Genomic DNA, 18,547 nt, shown 5'->3' on the forward strand with positions numbered 1-18,547 from the left:
CTATTATATGCTCCACAATCGTGCGTTTGAATTTCATGGGACGTCATAATATATGAAATATAGACATTGAACTCTTAAGATACCTTTTTATTGAACAGACTGGAGAACGGGGTCACAGCCATCCGGGTGTAGAATGGTTACAAGAGCCTATAGATATCACGAAATGAATAGCCACAACCCACCTTGAGACATATAGTTTGACTATTAATTATATAAGTGCGGATGTAGTACCTTTCAAGCCGGAACACATTACTGCTTCATGCAAAAATAGGCAGGGTTATTGTGCAATTTGGACAAGGCCAAGCGCATGTTCACGATCAGACCCCGATTGGGAGGAGCATCACAAAACCCAAGTCGTATAATTTGTGGTAGGCTTTGCTAGACTTCTGCACGTACCTTGCAGAGGTCGGCAGTGGAGCAGCATACATAAGTGAGAACTCTCTTATTCCTTCGTATAGGATATGAACGTCGCCTAAGTTCTGGTCTTCTAAGCGTTTCGAATCCTCTGCATACGCTGGCGTGAAGATTGACGAGAGAAACCAAAGCAATCGACGTGAAAGCTGCTCAACATGTCTCTTGAGAAGGAGTAACCTGGTAACAGATTAACATACTTCCTGACCTTTGATGGTTCTGACCGTACTTTGGGTAGCCTGTCGGCCAAGAGTTCCGCATACATACCAATCCAACACGTGTGTCGCAGTCTGGCGATTTCCTATTGACTCAAAATATAGGCACGAGGTCCACAGTAGTACTGGCGGTAAGACCTCTTCTGTGTCCGGGCGGGTAGGTACCACCACCCTGCCTATTTCTGCCGTGAAGCAGTAATGCGTTTCGGTTTGAACAGTGGGTTAGCCGTTGTAACTATACTTGAGACCTTAGAACTTACATCATTACAACATTACAGGTGGGTGACGCATTTACGTTGTAGATGTCTATGGGCTCCAGTAACCACTTAACACCAGGTGGGCTGTGAGCTCGTCCATGCATCTAAGCAATAAAAAAAAAGTAGTAGTATCATCTTCTTTATGATCTCTTCTCTGTTCCAAATTATTGCTACCCATTGCTTATTTCCTACTTTAAGCGGTTGGTAGAGGATATTATACGCTCGCACAGGTAGGCAATATCTTCCCACTTAGCGTTTATCTCTTCAATCTTCTCTCACATCTACTCTACTTGTCTCGAGGTGAGGGTGAGTTTCACTTATTCATTCTTTTATTCGCCTTCGTCTATCACTGTACAGTTACTAAGTCAGTTCGGTTATCTTTGAAGTGATCAGGATTAGCTCTTAAATAAAACAAACTCATTAAATCATTGCACTCAATTTATTATCACTCTTTTAAAAAGCATATTTTTATTCGAAATTTTATTTATATCCAAATACCTAGACTATGGCAATTTTTTGTAAAGTGACGTAGCTTAAAGAATAGAAAATATTTTATGAACAAATCGAAATCCAAAATTTAATCATTCATGACATATCCGAACTAAATCCAATTATAGTATAAGACAAATTTACTACAGGCAAAACGATGCCTACTAATTCGCTGTACAAAGTTGAATTTAGTTTAATCAGAACTTGTTGTAGGTTTTTAATCGATTTCAACAAACAACATCGTCCTTCAACAGGTTATTAATGATAGTAAAGACTGGAATTGTGCATAAGAACAATGAATTATTAACGAAATCACTATTAAAATAAAGCCATTTTTGACTTAAGAATAATAAAGCTTTGTTATCCAAAGATTGCTGACCTGTACCATAATTAGATTAAGCTATCTATTTTATAGGTATTTCAAATTATACGTCTACACATATGAGTATTACATAATAAACCAATATTACATAACAAACTAAACCAAAATAAACCAAACTATCCAAAGCATATTTTACAACACTTCATAAAAATCGAAATATCTATTTTAATATGACTAAATTTGATATGTACTTTAAATTTTATCATACGCAAATCTTTCTCCAGCAGACACAATCAGCACTATATTTTATTATTTATTTATACATCAACAGCAGAGCTGAAAGAAAAATCAGACTGAGTTATGATATTCAAGAATCCATCAGGAAGGCACTGCTTATCCTATATCTCACTTTTAAAAAAGGTCGCAGATTAAAATTATACGCTAATAAAAGTAGTCCCTTCGTAATTTCAGTATTTCTGAACGGTATGAGTATTTATTTATTTATTTAAGCTGTTAGTGTCTTGCTCAATGGTGCCTTGCTTATTTGCGAGTCTATGGAAATAGAGATAGACGAGCAATCGATGTAAAAATCATTCAAATTAGTTAACACCATTCACATAAAAAGAAATCGGCACGTCTCGAAAAAGCTACCTTAAATCAGCTATTGGCCCTCCAGTGTGGCACACGTCACCTCTTGTTAATGCATATTTAAGGATTAAACTATAAATTCCATGTTTATCAGAAGATACCTATACCAAACTAAATTATTAGAACTTTGAAAAATCCCTATGAAAACTTATAAGTATCGTAATTTACAAAGCGGTAAATTCAGTAGAAAAGTTAGATAGAGGCGTCGTCAAGAGATTCTCTTTGACAGTATTTTTGTCATTAGCACCCGGCAAAGACCACGTTGAACTACCGGCTGCCGTAATCCTAGGACCCATATTATCATAAGTAGATTTCAAGAAACATGTCGTATTCCGCCTAGGTAATGTTGTTCCACCACCCAATAAATCAGGGTATTCATCGTTGTGACCAGAAACTTGGACTGATATAAAAATATTCCCATATGGTGCCGGCAAGGCGAACTCCGCAGGCGGGGGAGGGAAGGACCCCGGTGGACCCTCTACTGTAATTTGGACCGGTTCTAAGCATCTATTGTCTTCGCTGTCCAAAGACATGGATCTATCTAACATTTCAAATCCATAAGACAAGCTCATATCTCCACTTGCTCTGTCACAGCTTGCAGCCAATGAGGAATCTAAAAGTTTCTTTTCTTGGTCAGTAAAACTTCTGCTAGGTGGGATTCTTCGGCGTCTAGTCTTCCAGCAGATATACGAAGATACAAATCCTACTCCTGTCATAGCTAACATGGACCCCGCGATCAGGAAAAATGCAGAATAGTCGGGTACTACCCTAGCGGTCGCTGTTCTAGCTGTTCTAGCTTTAGGTAAAAGAATAGTCAAGTAGGTTGAAGCATCGCCTACAGAACTTTTGGCACTACACTTCCATTCACCGGCTAAATCGTTGGTAATATTACTTATACTTATGTTAACCCACTGTGAACTTTTGTTTAAGTAATAGTCCGTGTACTCATTAAAATTATCTATATCGTATCTATGAATAGTGATTTCACCGTTTTCAATGTTGTTAAACACATCAGCACGATTAAGTGACCAAGTTACCACGGGCTTGGGATCACCGCGAACAAAACACCCAAAGCTGATGTCTGCTCCCACTTCAGTTCTTATGACGGTAGGTGAAGTAAGTACAGATGGTGAACAGAAGAAATCTTCACGCTTCAAAGCACTCCATGAAAGATTTGCTTTACTTTCCGGACCGAGGCATAAAACTTCTTCATTACCCAAATTACTACTCACGAACCAGTCGTGGAATTCGCGCAGTCCACAATCACAATACCAAGGATTATCCGACAGGGAGAGAGTATTCATAAGGGGTAGATTGAAAGTACTTTGATGCAGGTGCGTTAGATAATTTTGTTGGATATTGACCGATTCCAATGCTCTTAAATTCGTGAAAGCGAACGAGCTCACTGAGCGAAGTTTACAACGTGAAATTTCAAGTTTCTTCAAATATCTCAACGGAGGAAATTGCTCGGCGACGAGCGTCGTTAGAGGGTTATCGTTAAGTATTAGAACTCTCAAACGTTCTGTGGCCTTGAATAGGTCAGGGGATAGCTGAGTCAGTTCGTTCTGGGATAGATCTAATTCAATTAATATCCGAAGGTGATTCAATGCGTTCGAATGCAGTGTCCGTAAACATGTCGAACTCAGGTTGACCTTTTGTAGGTTTATTATATTCACTCTCAGGAAAGCATCTTTTCCTAATGTTTCGAGTGGATTTCCGTGCAGGTCGAGAACTTGAATGTCCGATTCCAATTCTGGAGGTGTTTTTAATCCCAGCGAGGAGCATGATGCCGTTTTCTTTCCCGAGGACCATTTGCAGTTGCATCCTGGTATATTGCCGCAGGTCAGCCAATCGCTTCCGGTCGGGGCGATGGTCATGAGCACAAGCAACCAAATAACGCATACTCGAATGCCCATTTCATATCCACGACTTTTTCTTATCACCTGGAACAAACGAAAAGGGCATTTTAATTAATCCATACATATAAATAAAATTGGGGTGTCTGTTTGTAATATTGAAATAACCGGTTTTTACTACATATGAATATATATACGGTACGTACACCAAAATAACATTTTTTATAATTTTTGTCTGTCTGTCTGTCGGTCTGTCTGTTTGTTCCGACTAATCTCTGGAACGGCTGGACCGATTTTGATAGGGCTTTTACTGATAGGTAGCTGGTGATACAAGGAGTAAGTTAGGCTACTTTTTTATGACTAGCTTTGCCTCGCGGCGTCACCCGCGGTACGACAATAACCACGGGTAACATCGCGGGACTCGACTATCAATAATAAAATTTAAGTTTCCGAACCGAAGCGAGGGCGGGTCGCTAGTTATATTATATTATACTTGTTAGCTAAAACTATGAATTTGTTTAGTTAAGTAAATAAACAAAATGTCTGCAATTCACACTCAGTAGCTTTTTTTTTCCTACCTAAGCTGATAGCCTTGAGAGGCTATGTCAGCGTAACCCTAACTTTAGTAGGTGAGCTCACGGGGCTCAACCTGACAATGTTGCTAACACGAACCCTAGCAAGAGCCGTGCTTCGCAGAATCTACCACCGGATCGGAAACGCGACCCACTGAGAAGATCCGGCGAGAAACTCAGTGGGCTGTGTCTGAGAGTTAATTTACTCGTCGAGCCCTTCGTCGCAAGCGACGGGTTCGACGAGAACGGTGACCGGTGCTTGAAGTACCTAAAAGCACCGTTAGTGGATCGGGAGGATCCGAGATGACGTGTTTTGGGCGACGTCGACTGCTTTCCATTCTGTCCGCAGGATCGGGAATGAGTAGCATTGAAAGCTATAAGTATTCGAGCTTAATATATTTCATTCTCTGTCAGTCTAATTAATATTAATGAATATTTGTCTCTTTAAGTGTCAGTTTTACTTTTCATCGATGCTAAAGAAGATGTCACTTCAAAAAAGAAAATTATAAAAGGGAACATATTGGACAGTGTACGGATTATTTTCGCACGATATTACACAAGAATGAATTCCTGGAACACAACAAAATAATGTTCATAAAGTCGTAATTAATCATATCACGCGGTTAGACAGTTCACGGCATTTTCTGTTGACAAATTAGTTCCAAGAGTACAATTCGTTATCTATCGTTATGTAAATATGTATTTAACAATAATTTTGTGTATTACAGTGTATCACTCATCCGATCTAATTGAATCTGTGTGTCTGTGCGTGAGTTTTCACGTTAATTATAAAAATTAAAAGTTAATGCTTAAACATTTTTACTGGTGGTAGGACCACTTGTGAGTCCGCACCAGTAGGTACCACCACCCTGCCTATTTCTGCTCTGAAGCAGTAATGCGTTTCAGTTTGAAGGGCGGAGTAGCCGTTGTAACTATTTTTTTTTTTATTGCTTAGATGGTTGGACGAACTCACAGCCCACCTGGTGTTAAGTGGTTACTGGAGCCCATAGACATCCGCAACGTAAATGCGCCACCCACCTTGAGATATAAGTTCTAAGGTCTCACGTATAGTTACAACGGCTGCCACACCCTTCAAACCGAAACGCATTACTGCTTCACGGCAGAAATAGGCAGGCTGGTGGTACCCGCCCGCGCGGACTCACAAGAGGTCCTACCACCAGTAATTACGCAAATTATAATTTTGCGGGTTTCATTTTTATTATACGATGTTATTCCTTCACCGTAGAAAGATCTCCCCAATCTGCCTGTTTCTGCTAGGAAAAGTGAGATTATCTTTAATAAAATATATTCGAGGCTTCGATCCTTTATAAGGAATACTTTCGTAAGGAATACTTTCATAAGGAATTTCTATTTAAACAGTAAAGTGCGGAGGCGGGGATTCTGTAGATTATGCCACATCATTTTAAATTTAGGTATTATTAGATTTAAGTTTATAGATTACTAGCGACCCGCCCTCGCTTCGCTTCGGAGACTGTAATTTATTATTGATTTCTCCACTATTTAATGGATGTTATTATACATATAAACCTTCCTCTTGAATCACTCTATATATTAGAAAAAAACGCATCAAAATCCGTTGCGTACTTTTAAAGATTTAAGCATACATAGGGATATAGGGACAGATAAAGCGACTTTGTTTTCTACTATGTAGTGATGATTATAAGCAACGGCTTAATAACAGCGATAGTTTCAGCTATCACAAAGCTGAGACACAGCCTTTTTATCTCCACATTTAATATAATATATTGTAAAATTATTTAGAATTAGAATTTTTATATCATACTAGCTGACGCGGCAGACTTCGTAGTGCCTCAATCGATAAATACACGACAAACAAAAGGAATCCGTCCGACGGGGGACACATCAAATGAAAAACAAAATTGTTATTTTTATTTAATTCCGAGCATTTTCATATTTATTTACCTTTTAAACCTTCTCCGGAAGAATCCAAAAGGTAGACGTTAAAGGAACGAGATCTTCCGGTGTCTTACTTAATATGGGTGTTCCTCAGGGTTCCATATTGGGTCCCTTCCTATTTCTTGTATATATCAATGATTTACCTAAGTTTATTGAAACCCGTCACGAGGTCGTATTATTCGCTGATGATACATCATTATTGTTTAAAATTAAACGACATTTGGAAGATTATGACGATGTGAATGATGCTATCTCGCGCGTGGTACATTGGTTTAGTGTTAATAATCTGTTATTAAATAACAAAAAAACAAAATGTATAAAATTTACTACACCTAATGTTAGACAAGTTGACACTAATATTACTGTAAGTGGAGAGACACTGGAGCTTGTGGATTCGACAGTTTTTCTTGGTATAACAGTTGATTCTAAGCTGCAGTGGGGTCCTCACATATGCAAGTTAGCGAGTAGGCTTAGTTCTGCAGCGTTTGCGGTAAAAAAAATACGAATGTATATTAATGAAGATACGGCACGCTTGGTTTATTTTAGTTATTTTCATAGTGTTATGTCCTATGGCATTTTGCTATGGGGCAATGCTGCCGATGTCGAAACGATTTTCATCCTGCAGAAGAGGGCTATTCGTGCTATTTATAATATGCACCCGAGGGAATCCTTGAGGGACAAGTTTAAGGAAATCAAAATTCTAACTTTAGCGTCCCAATACATTTTTGAAAATTTATTGTACGTGCGTAAAAACATTGAAGAATTCCCCAGAGTCTGCGATTTGCACAATGTGAACACTAGGAACAAACATAGGCTTGCGTTGCCGGCGGCTCGAATTAAGAAAATAAGCAACTCTTTTAGGGGGCTGGGTGTACAGCTTTTCAACAAGATCCCACTAAACGTTCAACTACTACCTGTTCATAGATTTAAGAAAACTGTTAAGGAACGTTTGTGCAACAAGGCATATTATAAAGTTAAGGATTATTTACTAGATGGCACTACGTGGGAATGAGGCGCTCGCTCCTGGCCTTTTCATTTTTCATTATTATTATATTTTTTTTAGACTTGTTTTTTCTTTTATTGTGAATATTTCTATTTATTTAAAAAAAAGAATATATTTGAGAAAAAACAAAAAGAAAAAAAAGCCCGCTGAGTTTGTTTCGCCGGTTCTTCTCAGGACTGTGGCTTTTTTTGGAACCGGTGGTAGAGTTAACATTGTTATTTGTATTTTGACTTTCAACAAGTGTGTCATACTGACATCTAAGTTGAAATAAATGATTTTGAATTTGAATTTGAATTTGAATCTGGACTTCCACAAATAATTTAAGAACAAAATTAGCCAAACCGGTCCAGCCGTTCTCGAGTTTTAGCGAGACTAACGAACAGCAATTCATTTTTATATAATATATAGATAGATAAATTGAAAATTTATTTGTATTTGTGTTGTGGAGTAAATAAGTGCAATTGTTATTATTATCTAGTACTTGAAGAAAGGGTGGTGGTATTCGCGAAATGACGTCTATGGACCGCTGTAACCACATTCACAAGGTGGGTGATGAGCGCGTTCATTCATTTCAGCAAAAGAAACAATAAAATATAACGCTTATGATTCAGTGGTCTTGTTGGATATTTCTAATTAATAGAATCGTAGGGAAGATTTGATTTGATTGTGGGTACACAGAGCACGTCTCCAAGAGCCATCCATATGGAACGTGTTCAGTGGACAACAACTACTTAATTAGCGAGGCTACACCACACCCTTAGATATAAAAAATACGACCTTGGGAGGAGCGAATCAGAAACATTAATAGCCACTGAGGACTACTTTTGGACGCCGTTAGAAGAATAACAGCTTTGACCCTCTGATAAAAACCATAGAGGGGTGTTTTTTCCAAATCCCAATGGCATGGTGGCTATATTGTTCTATAAAAATTTACTGTCAACGAACGGAGCATTTCCGGTAGGGGTGAAAGAGTTACAAAAAGGAGCATCCGGATTATACATATAACATAATATTTTGATGGTTTAAAAAAGAAGTCGCTTAGTGAATTCAATCTTAGATAAAGGAATGCTAGACAGATACCCATTTTCGAACGCCATTTTTAGGGCATAGAACTATGTACCAACAAAAATATATATTTTGGCTATATAAACAAATCGGTACATTCTTAAAATCTAACTGCAATTTTTTGCCTGATGCTTTGATCGAAGAAGGTATTAACTTCCACTTGTCACCTTACTTTCTTCATTTTGGGGTTCTTTGGGAGGCGGGGGTTAAATCTATTAAATTCCATAGGCACAGAGTATTGGGAAGTTGTAATTTAGCTTACGAGGAACTGATCACTGTTCTAACACAAATCGAAACAATATTAAATTCTCATCCACTGACTCCACAATCAAACGATCCCGACGACATGATACCGCTTACTCCTGGGCATTTTCTCATTGGCCAGCCCCTTACTGCAATGCCTGCTGCTGAATACAAGGACTGCCAGCTAAGCCATCTCACCAGGTTCCAGCGGTTAGAGATTATGCGACAACATTTTTGGGCCAGATGGTCAAAGGAGTATATTAGTGAGCTGCAGCAAAGGACCAAATGGCGCACCAATCATTCATCGCTGAAGCTTCAGCGTCTGGTTGTGAAGGAAGACAATTTCCCGCCACTTAAATGGAGACTGGGCCGCATAGTAGCTGTCTATCCAGGGTCCGACGGAGTCAACCGGGTCGCAGACATTCGTACCTCAAGCAGAGTCATCATGAGGTCGCTTAGTAAGATTTGTCTCCTGATTGAAAGGATCACGGCAGCTTGGAGAAGCTAATGGTGACTAGCAAGGTGAACGGAAGAAGACCACGAGGTAGAGGCCCGACACGTTGGACTGACCAGATCCGCACTACCCTCGACACCACAGTTCACGATGCTCTACACTCGGCGGAAGATAGAGGCAAATGGCGTGGAATGGTCTGTAATAAACTCCTGTTGCGAGGAGGTGGTCACGACCCTCAGTATTGAGGAAACCGAAGCAAGAAGAAGAAGAGCCGACATTTTTACATACTTAAAAAAATACACCCAAACACAGAGACACTGAATATTATTAACGTTAATACCGACGCCGACCAGAATAGACTTGTACTGGCGGTAGGTCGTCTTGTGAGTCCGCACGGGTAGGTACCACCACCCTGCTTATTTCTACCGTGAAGCAGTAATGCGTTTTAACACCACAATTTATAAAAAAAAGCTACTCTCTTACTAAAGAACACACACAGTACTAATCCATTTCAGTCTTGAGAGAAATGGCTCATTATAAAGTGTGTGTATCTTTAATGAACACGCAGTTCACGAAATAAATCCATTTAATTAGTGAGGGAACCGAAGCTGTCTGCAAGACAAGGTTTACGCCTCATAAATATTGGATTCACCTTGTTAGAGCTACATTGTTGATTCGTTGACAGATCCTTTAATAATAGAGTGAGATGATGAAATGGTGGTGTTAGGTGGAAGCTTGCAGACGAACTTGTATTTACGAGAGAGAAAATGTTTAAAATTATACAAAACGATCAAATCTAACATATAAATATTCTTTTATGTTGGTTGACTGTGAACTTCTTAGATGAGTGGAGGATCTTACAGCCCACCTGATGTTAAGTGGTTACTGGAGGCCATAGATATCTACAACGTAAATGCGCCACCCATCTAGAGATATAAGGTCTCAAGTATAGTTACAACGGCTGCCCCACCCTTCAAACCGAAACGCATCACTGCTTCACCTCAGAAGTAGGTAGGGTGGTGGTGCCTACCCGCGCGGACTCACAAGAGGTCCTACCACCAGTAATTACGCAAATTATAATTTTGTGGGTTTGATTTTTACTACACGATGTTATTCTTTCATCGTGGAAGTCAATTGTGAACATTTGTTGAGTACGTATTTCATTAGAAAAATTGGTACCCGCCTGGGATTCGAACACCGTTGCATCGCTCAACACTAATGCACCGGACGTCTTATCCTTTAGGCCACGACGGCTTTACCTGTCGGCCACCTGATGGTGAGTTGTTACCGTTGTTAGCAACGTCTACTAACTTTTTACAAAAATTGCGCGGACGGAGGAGTTTGAAATTTCCCACACTTATAAAGATATATTCTTTGAAGGAGGAGAAGGAGTGCAGAATGTTAATATTTTTTATAATTATGCATTAGAAATACATTAAATCAATAAAAAAACAGAACACACACTACCGCGTATTTGACACAGACATACTGTTTTTTTTTCTTATCAAACTTTTGTTAGTGCTGTGCTGTCTGTGGTCTGTTTGAAAATAGATTATATTGTTTGTCTTTGTTAATATTTGTCTATAGTGTAGTCCTGGCGAAATCTATGATTAAAGAAGTATAATTTGTAAAGAAGATTAAAGAAGTCTCTTTGACAAAAGAACCATAATAATGTTCAAACTTATAATTTCAATTAATTATTGTCGAATTACGACTACCGAGGTACCACTAGTATATATAAAGATGTCAATATTAAAACATGATCCTCCACCTAGGTTCTTTGCACCCGAGATCCAACGTCCGAATTTCGTTCAAAATTGATGGTTTCTGAGGCCAGAATTGTTAGCAAGAAATGTTAGCAGCCAGTTCGTAGGATCAAATAATTGCGATTATAAATATTCAGCTGTATACATTTATGAACACGAGAATTTGACTGTGAAGGAAAGGAAAAGATAAAAAGCAATATTGCAATTGTGCGAAGTATATAAAAGTTCGTAAGGATTCGAAGACAACTGTGTCATATAAATAGCACAAAGATAAATGAAGATCCGAATAATAATACATAATGCATGTACAAGATTAGTTTTGTTCCTATCTTGTTTTCGCCAATTTACAATCCCATATAAAGCTTGCAATATGTATTGTAGTATTGTTAGATGAAATTGATATTAAATAATACTATTGCATGTCTAGTTTGCTGTATAAATAGGACAATCCAAGCGCGAGAGACCAAAATCATTATCTTTACTAGTGGTCCCGTAGTAATCGGAGTTCGACTTTAATTAATTGAAATATAAGTTTGAACATTATTACGGTTATATTGTCAAAGACTTCTATAATCACAGATTTCGCCAAGACTACATTATAGACAAATATTGTTAAAGATAAAGAATATTAACCTTTTCTCAATTTGACCATAGACTTGAAGCAATAACAAAAGTTTGGTAATAAACAAAGAGTTTAAATATGTGTGTGTGTGTGTGTGTCAAAAATATGGTAGTTCATGTAATGCTTTTTTTTATTGATTTAATGTATTATAAATGCTAAATTTTAAAAATAATATTAGCAATCTGCACTCCTTCTCTATAATATTCTCTATAAGTGTGGGAAATTTCATACTCCTCCGTCCGCGCAATTTGCGTAAAAAGGGATACAAAGTTTTTACCTCACGTATTCGAAACAAAACACCATCGAGCCATCATAAAAAAAATTGATTACGGTCTAAGCGTCGCTTTTATAAAACAAGAAAACAACTCAAATTTAGTTAATGTTCCATCATCAGTGACTACTATGAACACGGACACGAAGTTAGCTTATGAGGGAACTAAAACTAAATTAGTTGGCGTTGCGCATACGAAATTTTACTAAAACTGCATTAACAAGTGCATTATCAGGGTTGATACACTAGTATGTGAGGATATAAGAAAAAAAAACGAGATATAAATAAAATAAATATAAGAAAGAAATAAATAGACAAGAAAAAGTCACGCACGATCATCCAGGCCTTAATTAGGATTCCAAGTATTATTGGAATCAAACTCAGATATGTACATACTTAAATACGTTTACATATATTATATACGTAACAAAATTTAAATAACAAACAGTTAGGCAAGGAATAAAGAAAGCTGTTCATCACTTTTTTTTTTATTGCTTAGATGTGTGGACGAGCTCACAGCCCACCTGGTGTAAAGTGGTTACTGGAGCCCATAGACATCTACAACGTAAATGCGCCACACACCTTGAGATATAGTTCTAAGGTCTCAGTATAGTCACAACGGCTGCCCCACCCTTCAAACCGAAACGGATTACTGCTTCACGGCAGAAATAGGCAGGGCGATGGTACCTACCCGTGCGGACTCACAAGAGGTCCTACCACCACTAATTACACAAATTATAATTTTGCGGGTTTGATTTTTATTGCACGATGTTATTCCTTCACCGTGGAAGTCAATCGTGAACATTTGTTATGTACGTATTTCATTAGAAAAATTGGTACCCGCCTGTGGGATTCGAACACCGGTGCATCGCTAGATACGAATGCATCGGACGTCTTATCCTTTAGGCCACGACGACTTATAATGTTTGCCCGATGTGGTAATCGAACCCACGACCCACGGCGCAACAACCAGAGACCTAAACTACTGCACCATCGAGTCAGTCAGATAAGTGTAGTTAAAAAACGATTAAATAGCCAACCGAATTAGCAATTAATTTAATTTTTTTATCCTATGGACACTGATCAGAATATTATAGCGGATTTTATAAAATCATTGTATTGATATCGGTCTTTGAGGTGTGGGTAAATTTTTAAATTAATCATCTTGGACGTCCTGAAATCGATAAAAGTAACATTCAAAGATTCAGTTATACAAAAAAAAACAGATAGAGAACAAGCTAATGAGAACGTGGTAAAAATAAAATGTCTTTCAACGAAGGTACATTCTTTGAGTACTTACTCTATTACCCAATTGTATTAATGGAACAATTAAGTTGTTTTGTAATATTTTTTCAGGATTTAGCGCGTCGATTAAAACTTTATGGTTTAAATTTGCGTTTATCATTTCTGATATTTAGATAACGTTATAGTTTTCGTGATCACGGATGATTGAGGAGCTATTTGTGATCGCAAGGTACATTATTGTAAGTTACATTGTTGTAGACAGTCATATCTGTTATAATTTTCATATAATTAACGAAGAGTTTTTTTTTCTTTTTATTATGTGACAACACGGAGTTACTACTTTTCTTAAACCATCACTCATTTTTTTATATAATTGTCTGAATCATAACTAAAAAGTAAAAAAAATACAATTGACCTACTAAGCCAATCAATTTACAATGTAACCCTAAAAAGCACACAACATTAGGTTTGTTAAAATATTATACCCCTATCTTTATTTTGGCTATTAAATAGTTTTAATGTCATAAACTTCGTTGAAAATTATATAAATGTTGAGTCTGTGCTTATATAGAGCCCACCTTTACTAAATATATTTTATTATTAAATCCATTTAGTAAAGAAAAAATCATTAACTACTTCTTGATATTGAAATAAAAAAAAAACGAAATAACAGTGAACTAAGCAGGCCTCTGGTGAAAAGTGACCAACTGTCTAGAGAGTCTTCATAACTAGAGTAAAGACTAACTTTAATCACATCGGCGTCACCACTACACCACGGGATCTTATGTAGGGTGATAATTATTAACAAGACACGACAGTTTGCAACCTGTTTATTGTGCAAAAAAAATAAAATACATAAACATAAACACATAAAATAAAATACATAAACACGAAATAAAAAAGTAACAGGTCATTATAATCACATGAACACACGAGGATTTAACATGTAATCACACTATTCATATTTTAGGTTTATTGGGATTATTAAATCATTCATATGTACATAATTTCTATAGCTGCTAAGCGAAATAACAGAATTCTTGGAATTTCAGATTTTCAAATCAAATTCTTCTCGACCTTTATCTTATACTAGCGACCCGCCCTCGCTTCGCTTCGGAAACAATAAAACACACATGAAACCAAAAAAATAAAATAAAAAAAATAATAAAAAAAGTACCCTATGTTCATCAGGGATAATGTCGGCTTCTAATGGAAAAAGAATTTTTCAAATCGGTCCAGTAGTTTCGGAGCCTATTCGAAACAAACAAACAAACAAATCTTTCCTCTTTATAATATTAAGTATAGATCAATTACTTAAAAAATAAGATTTAATAAAAATGGTCTTATACCTAATCTTTTTTTTTATTGCCCTTGTAGGCAGACGAGCATACGGCCCACCTGATGGTGAGTGGTTACCGTCGCCCATGGACTTCAGCAATGCCAGGGGCAGAGCCAAGCCGCTGCCTACAGTTTAATACTCTCCACAAGCCTCGTTTGAAGAAGGACATGTCATAGCGCTCGGGAAACACCGTGGAGGGGAGCTCATTCCATAGCCGGATGGTACGTGGCAAAAAAGACCTCTGGAAACGCACTGTGGATGACCGCAGTGGCTCCAGGTAGTATGGATGAACTCTACTCCGGTGGCGGGCGGTGCGATGGTAAAAACGAGATGCCGGTATCATCTCGAACAATTCCTCAGAGCACTCCCCATGGAACATACGGTACAAAATACAGAGGGAATCGAAGTCCCTCCGCAGACCCAGAGGTTCCAAACGATCCGTGAGAATGAAATCTGTAATAGATTAGAATTAAACATATTGAAAAGTTCTATTCCAAAAGCCCAATTCCAGCAAGCTTGGTTTGCATTTGCGTTTACAGAGTATTGAAATTGTTATAACGTGATAAAGGTAACGGTTGCATTAGAACCGCTTGCTTCTGTATGTCAAGTAATATCTTTGGTATATATATTCAGTCCATAGTCCACGTTCATCAGCCCTATCCAAAATAGTCGTACCTAGGATTAACTAAAAGTTGATTAAGCTCGGCTACTGTACTGTCTAGACTTTTATGAATATTCATAGTGTGCTCGTAAAAAATAACCATTGTTGCTACATAGTTGTTAGGAGTTCAAACAACTTTCACAATTCTGCATATATTTTAATTTCAACTGGATTTCTGGGAGTATCCTAACGTAACCTAATTTACTAGTGGTAGGACTTTTGTGAGTCCATACGGGTAGGTACCACCGCCCTGGGTATTTCTGCGGCGAAGCAGTATGCGTTTCGGTTTGAAGGGTGGGGCAGCCGTTGTAACTATACTTGAGACCTTAGAACTTATATCTCAAGGTGGGTGGCGCATTTACGTCGTAGATGTCTGTGGGCTCCAGTAACCACTTAACATCAGGTGGGCTGTGAGCTCGTTCACACAACTAAGTAATAAAAAAAACATGCTACTTTCGCTCTTATAAATAATTTTGTAGGATTCTTCTTATGTGACATAAATTGAAAGTACATGACGAACAATTTGATTACAAACGAGTATTAGATAATTTAGGAGCATCATGTGACATTTTGAAACCTCAACCAAACAAGTTGGTAATATCAAGAACACAGCCTTCCCGCTGAGTATCGAGAAGGCCTCCATGTAAATCTCATTTAAATAACGATATCTCATTACACTTGTTAACGCGGCATGAGGCCCAAGTGATCTCTGAAAGCGCTCTGGTTGGGGTGACCTTAAAACAAGAAAATAACGAGCACATCTCGAATTATAGAGCACATGACTTCACATTAATTTCCAGACAGTAGTATCCCTGTTGACTGGAAACCCCGCTGACGGACCAAGCAATAAAGAAAAATAAAAAAGTTGTTACACACAATTCAACGTACACCAGCCCAGTTAATTCGCAATAAAAACACCAGACGCAACTGCAAACTGTTGACCAAGCTAACAGGATTTATCCGGATACAATCCACAGCTAATTCCTTTAATATAATTAGGGCATCTGCCGTTCTCGAGTGTTGCCGCACTACTTTATTGAGGCTTTATTACTGTGTGGGTTGCCGTGTAATTATTTACTGAAGAATATGAAGGTTCGTGTAAATATAATTAATTTTCGTCGAGAGAATTATGAGTCTTATATTCGTGCAGGACTTTATTTGGCCTAAAATGAAATCTGTTTCTGATTAATTACTTATTTAACAAAAATAATATATCTAGTCTGTTCGGTAACAAAATAATAAGCAGGATGATTTAAAAAAATATTAGAACCGATGGCCTTTTTGTATTCACTAAGAAGTAACATAGATTGGAATTATAAAAGAATAAAATGCGCAAACTCACTAGTAACCTAGTCACATTGAAAACAATTTTTAGATTTTCTAATATTTACGACCCCTGAAAAATAAACAAACTCACAGCCACTTGATGTTAAATGATTAAAAGACTCTTTACAGATTGAAGTTTTGATTGTCTGAAAATTAAAGACATTGTGGCCAAAATAGGTAGGATGATGGTACTTTTGTTTTGGACAGGAGGCTGACAATATACAATAACACGCATAGCCTGCAACTCTGTAATCGTCGTGGTCTAAAGGATAAGATGTCCGGTACATTCGTATTTAACGATGCACCGGTGCTCGAATCCCGCAGGTGGGTACCAATTTTTCTAATGAATTATGTACTTAACAAATGTTCACGATTGACTTCCACGGTGAAAGAAAGAAAGAAAGAAAGAAATCATTTATTCGCCAAGCATAGTGAAAATGAGTTATTACATAAATTAAAAGCAGCGTGTATGCTTTGTCATTATTTGACATGCGAATTTTAGTGCAGTGCATAGTTATAATATTATATAATTTACCATTCATTCATCCATAATTCAACTAATAATTAAAAATCCATTTATTTTCAATGTCATCCCCAAGAAAATCATTCACGTGATAATAATTTTCACTAATAAGATTACCTTTTAGGTTTTTTTTAAAATTAAAATCATCTAAGTCTCTTAATTTCTTCGGTAGTTTATTAAATATCCTAACGCTCATACCTAGTATACTATTATTCTTTAATGTAGTTTTGGTTTTTGGAAAACATAGCTTATCGTCGCGTCGATTTCTGTTTGCCACATTAGACATCTTAGTGAATCTATTGGGACAAGTTTTAACAAAAGATGCAATTTCGTATATATATAGACAAGGAAGGGTAAAAAGTTTATGCTTTGCAAAATATGGCTTGCAGCTGTCGGCTATTGCCAATCCAAACATAGACCTTAAACACCTTTTTTGTGCCTTAAAAACTTGATCTTTTTGCGTTGAGTTTCCCCAGAAAATTATTCCATATCTAAGACAGGATTCAACTACACCACGATATGCAGTTAGTAAGGCGTCTGTGTTTAAAATAGAGGATAATTTAAAGAGTGCATAGGCCGAGGAGCTGACACGTTTACACAGTCCGTCTGTATGAGATTTCCAATCTAATTTGTTGTCAATTTTTACACCGAGGAAATCTACATTTTCTGTTTCATATATATGATTGTTATTATTATAAATGGTCAAATTTATATATTTATTTCTTTGATAAAATTGCATAAATTTTGTTTTTTCTAAATTAATTATTAAATTATTTTTATCAAGCCAAGATATTATTGAATGAAGAGTACTATTAATATCGTGTTCATATAAAATGTCATTTCTACACCTAATAGTTATGGTGCTGTCGTCTGCAAAAAGGGTCATAGGGTGGTCAATTGAATTTGGAAAATCATTAATGTAAATTATAAATAAGAGAGGCCCAAGTACGCTTCCTTGCGGAACACCGTATGTGATCTTACGTTTGTTAGACTTAAATTTAAGTTCTGTTTTTTTTACAAAATCTATGTTACTAATTTCAGTGTATTGTATTCGATCTTTTAAATAAGACTCCAGTAAGTTTAATATATTTCCTCGCATCCCGCAGTATTCTAATTTACTTAACAGTATGTTAAAATCGACATGATCGAAAGCTTGAGTCATATCGCAGAAAAGAGCAGTGATGTAGTTACCCTTGTCCATATCACATGTAATAACGTTCAAAAAGTCGAAAATTGCCATATTTATATTTTTATTTTGACGAAATCCTTTTTGGTTTTCAAGCAGAACGTTATATTTTTCAAGAAAATCATATATTTCTTT

General features: G+C 37.0%; 1 protein-coding gene across 1 annotated transcript in view; it reads right to left on the reverse strand.

The window, feature by feature from the left end:
• Window positions 1-1,303: 1,303 nt before the first annotated feature.
• LOC114241659 (uncharacterized) overlaps window positions 1,304-18,547 on the reverse strand; it is a 29,408-nt gene continuing 12,164 nt past the window's right edge. The window contains exon 2 of the mRNA XM_028172562.2: window positions 1,304-4,285. Coding sequence (XP_028028363.2) covers window positions 2,507-4,258 — 1,752 coding nt within the window. The 5' untranslated portion in view covers window positions 4,259-4,285 and the 3' untranslated portion in view covers window positions 1,304-2,506. The remainder of the gene's footprint in view (window positions 4,286-18,547) is intronic.

This window comes from Bombyx mandarina, chromosome A1 (genome assembly GCF_030267445.1).
Source record: "Bombyx mandarina strain Sakado chromosome A1, ASM3026744v2".
Lineage (NCBI taxonomy): Eukaryota > Metazoa > Arthropoda > Insecta > Lepidoptera > Bombycidae > Bombyx > Bombyx mandarina.